The sequence below is a fragment of the Mandrillus leucophaeus genome, unplaced genomic scaffold, assembly GCF_000951045.1.
Source record: "Mandrillus leucophaeus isolate KB7577 unplaced genomic scaffold, Mleu.le_1.0 Scaffold18, whole genome shotgun sequence".
NCBI lineage: Eukaryota > Metazoa > Chordata > Mammalia > Primates > Cercopithecidae > Mandrillus > Mandrillus leucophaeus.
Genome location: NW_012101809.1, coordinates 2,536,194 through 2,540,402, shown reverse-complemented (window position 1 = coordinate 2,540,402; position 4,209 = coordinate 2,536,194). Strand labels below are relative to the sequence as shown.

The window sequence follows — 4,209 nt, the reverse complement described above, 5'->3', positions numbered from 1 at the left end:
AATTATTTGATGCTGGCTCAAATATCTTCTTTTTTTTTTTTGAGACAGAGTCTCGCTCTGTTGCCCAGGCTGGAGTGCAATGGCACGATCTCAGCTCACTGCAACCTCTGCCTCCTGGGTTCAAGTGATTCTCCTGCCTCAGCCTCCCAAGTAGCTGGGACTACAGGTGCGCACCACCACGCCTAATTTTTGTATTTTTAGTAGAGATGGGGTTTCACCATCTTGCCCAGGATGGTCTCGATCTCCTGACCTCGTGTTCCACCCACCTCAGCCTCCCAAAGTGCAGGAATTACAAGCATGAGCCACCGTGCCCCGCCAATATATTTCTTTCTTAAAATTGACTCTGAATACATCAACACGTTATAGCGGGGTAAATGGCATTAAAAGGAAGTTGTGACTTACTCAGATTCATAAGACTTACTCCACTGAAAGAGAATACCCAATTTCAAACTCTCCATTCTGTTTCTTTTATTAAGGTGTCATTCTGGTGACCCTATTCTAGTTGACCTTTTCTCAAACAGCAGCCAAAACAGCAGGCAAGGTCAATAATGAAAGTAACTAAAATTAAAAGAAAAAACTGGCTCCTCCCTATGGAAACTAATTCAAGATTTAGTAATGTGTGGTGCCCTAAAAGCTGCAACTACTACATGGTCATCTCCAAATCCACTTTAGCTCAACCAGGAGGCCATTATCAAAACATAACTCACTGGTACAAAGCACAGATTAAGTAGCTGAAAATGTTACTAGGCTGAAGTCTAACTGAGAGTAAAAAGGATGACCTCATGTCTCTTTATGATCTGTAAATCACATTATTCCATAAATCTGACACAAGCGTCAGGATCAGCATTGAGTCAACCCTCTGCTGGGCGCTGCGGCTCACATCTGAAATCCCAGCACTTTGGGAGGCCAAGGTGGGTGGATCACGAGGTCAGGAAATGAGACCATCCTGGCCAACATGGTGAAACCCCATCTCTACTAAAAATTAGACGGGCGTGGTGGCCTGCACCTGTAGTTCTAGCTACTCAGGAGGCTGAGGCAGGAGACTCGCTTGAACCCAGGAGGCAGAGGCTGCACCACTGCACTCCAGCCTGGGCAAGAGTGAGACTCCGTCTCAAAAGAAAAAAAAAAAAAAAGGATTCAACCCTCTAGGAAAACAAAAATAAGCAGTAACAGTTTTCTGACTTAAGTCTAATAACTTTCACTTACTTCTAAAGTCCAGTAAAATTTCAAGGTCTCTTCTTCATATTTAGAATTTTAATGTTGGGCAGAAATCCAAGAACCTTCTTCAGGCTCAGTGAAATTTTTTTAACGATACCCTTGAACTTTAGGTGTTTTTGAAAACACTAATGCAAAATAAAGTTTTAGTGAATTTGATTAGTTTCCAAAAAACTATTCTTATAAATGGGGCAGTTTAAAGCCTAAAATTCAATTTCGTTAGTATCCACGTTTATCTGGATTTGTTATGGTATTTTAGGCAAAGATACAAAATAACTATTTTTTTAAGCAAAGGAGTAAGATTTGGAGTGACAAGTCACAATAACTTCTGAAAAGGCAAGACTTGACTGCAAATAATATCAATGTCCCTAAGGCCACCTGTTAAGCTTAAAGTCTATGCATTCCATCATTCTTTAGTCGTAACCACAAAGTCTGGTTTCACACCTAGGAAATACAAAAAGCATCAGATTAAAAGCATCAAATATCAGACTATACAAGTTTGCCAAAGATAAGCATAGGAAAAAGAAAAGCGTGATACAAAGTTAAAGAAATATGTTCCAAGGAATTTAAACACACCCACAAAATCCAATCTTTGCTCACACTGTGCTTCAACCTAAAAGTGACGGGTAACCACAAATACTGACTTATTCCTGACTTACTTCCCTCTACCTACCTCCACCCTTTTTATCTCCTAAATTTCTCAACTGATCTCATCACTTCTTACGGGTCTTTGCAAGGGTCTTTGCAACTCTCATCTCCGCGGCCTTTCCTTTCCCAGAAAATGATACAAAGCACCTGGCCTCCACATTTTACGGTCCCACAATTTACCTTTAAATTTTGTTTTGCTTACCCTATTAGATACTCATTTTGACCCAATCTCCTGTACCCATGTTTCCCTGACCAATCTGCCTCTTAACTTTTCATCACCTTGTCCTTACTATAGTATTTAGCTTCTCCTTTCAAAGTAGCGTTCTGTACCTCTCTCCCTGACATTTGTAATTCTAGTTTACAGTCAACACCCTTTCCCCCTCCCAGGGACTGTCATTATAGCCCTAGGTACTCATTCCCAGTCCTTATCTTCCTTGAGGCCTCTTCCCTTCCAGAGTTTGTCAACAGTAGTTTGGCCAAGCTGGGATTCCACCCTCAAGGCAAAGGCTATCCTCCCTCCCTCATTCTACAAAACTATAAGCCTCTCACCAGCCCTAGCGTTCCCTCCTCCACCCTTAAATCCATCTGCATCCAGCCCTGCCCGTTCCCCTCTACCTACCATATCTGTCTTCACTCTATCCCGCGCTCCCCTTCCCCAGTCCTGAATGCACCTCCTCTCCCGGGCCTTACCGGTAACCCTGACACTGGGAAGGCCCCGCCAGCGGCCTCACGGCGTTTCTCCACAGAGCTTCCTCTGCTCTTCAGTAACAGTCCCCACGCCCCTTTCCCTCCAGGGCCCCGCGCGTCGCTTGGAGCCCCCTCCTCGATTAAGCTCCCGCTGTCACTTGGCCTCTCATCCACAAGATGGCGGAGCTGCTGCCCCCACCCTGGGTCCGCTCCGCAACCCCTAGCCTCCTTTCTGGAGCTCCCATCCCATGCCTCCAGCTGCCCCGCCGCCAGCCTCGGCCCAGGGTCCCGCTGCCTGGTCCCGCAGTGGGCGGGCGGCACAGGCCCGAGCTCAACGACGCCGCCAACGCCAGCGCCTCCGCCGTTCCCCGGCCTCCACCGTCTCCTCACCATAAACTTGAGTGCTTTCTCTTGCAGCACCGCCTCGGCCGGGTCCATAATCGCCAAGGCCACTGGGTCCGCTCTCCGCCGGGGCCGCCCCTTTGGTGCCAGGCCGCAGCCAACGCAGCGCCCGGATCCCGCCTCCTCTTCCTTCCCCCCGCCCTCTCTTACCTCTCAGGCACAGGCTTAGGGGCCAAGGAGAATCGGCTTTCTCAGTACGCAGGCGAAAGCCCACTGGCTCACGGGATTTGTAGTTCTGAAGCTTCCCGCAGAAAAAAACTGACGCTACGCGGTGAACCGCAACTCCCACAGTTCACTGCGGCAGCGTTGCGGTTGCCCACAAGCCAGATTTAGATAACTTGTCATTAAGCATAGGAAATTGGCTGATGGGAATTGTAGTTTACAGCCTCTAAGGAGTAAAAAACGGGAGGGGCACGGGTGTCTCCGTGGTTACCGAGCGACGCCAGTAGCGGCTTACCTGACGTTTGATATCAAGATGGCGACCAATGCCTTACCTGTAGCCCAAATACTAAGAAAAACTATGGCAAGAATCAGGGGTCCTAGGGCCTGCCTAACTGTGGTTTTAGGGAGCTGAACGTCCCCAAATTTCATATATCTGGCGTCTGCAGGTTTGCTACCCAGAGTAGCTGGGCCAATGGGCACCAGGCAGCAGCTCACAGACCAATGCAGAATTTCAAGGTCCTCCTAAGCTATCGCCACCCACACTTCTCCCAAGGAATCTTTTCTCCCCTACAGCAAGTCAGGGCCGAATAGAACTCGGCTCAAGAAATTCTTGGTGTTGAGAGCTCAAAAAACGCATAGCTTGCTATTGCTAACTGTGGGATATAAGCCCTGCACTAAGGGTCAAACAGGTACTTACAAAAGTCCTTCAACGGTGGACTATAATGGCCTCCAGCAAATAAAGCATATAAATATTTTCTTTGGCCTGAAAAGGTACAATATGGGTTTATTTTGTAAATTGGGTCTACCTTAGGAGGAGAAAACTCTAGGGTTCGGTTAAAAGTGACTTAGGGCCAGGCACGGTGACTGACGCTTGTAATCCCAGCACTTTGGGAGGCCGAGGCGGGTAGATCACCTGAGGTCAGGAGTTCGAGACGAGCCTGGCCAACATGGAGAAACCCCCTTCTCTACTAAAACTACAAAAATTAGCCGGGCCTGGTGGCACACGCCTGTAATCCAAGCTACTCGGCAGGCTGAGGTATGAGAATTGCTTGAACCCGGGAGGCGGAGGTTGCAGTGAGCCGAGATCACGCTACT

The 4,209-nt window shown here is 47.8% G+C and overlaps 1 protein-coding gene across 4 annotated transcripts in view; it reads right to left on the bottom strand.

Annotated features, from left to right (window-relative positions):
• Positions 1-3,136, bottom strand: part of BTRC (beta-transducin repeat containing E3 ubiquitin protein ligase) — a 228,348-nt gene extending 225,212 nt beyond the window's left edge. For 3 of the 4 annotated variants that reach the window (XM_011977424.1, XM_011977425.1, XM_011977426.1), the window contains exon 1: positions 2,941-3,136. In XM_011977424.1, the coding sequence (XP_011832814.1) occupies positions 2,941-2,988 (48 nt within the window). In that variant the 5' untranslated portion in view covers positions 2,989-3,136. Of the gene's footprint in view, positions 1-2,553 lie in introns of all 4 variants that reach the window. The other variant, XM_011977423.1, reaches the window with a different exon arrangement.
• Between the last annotated feature and the right edge of the window lie 1,073 nt (positions 3,137-4,209).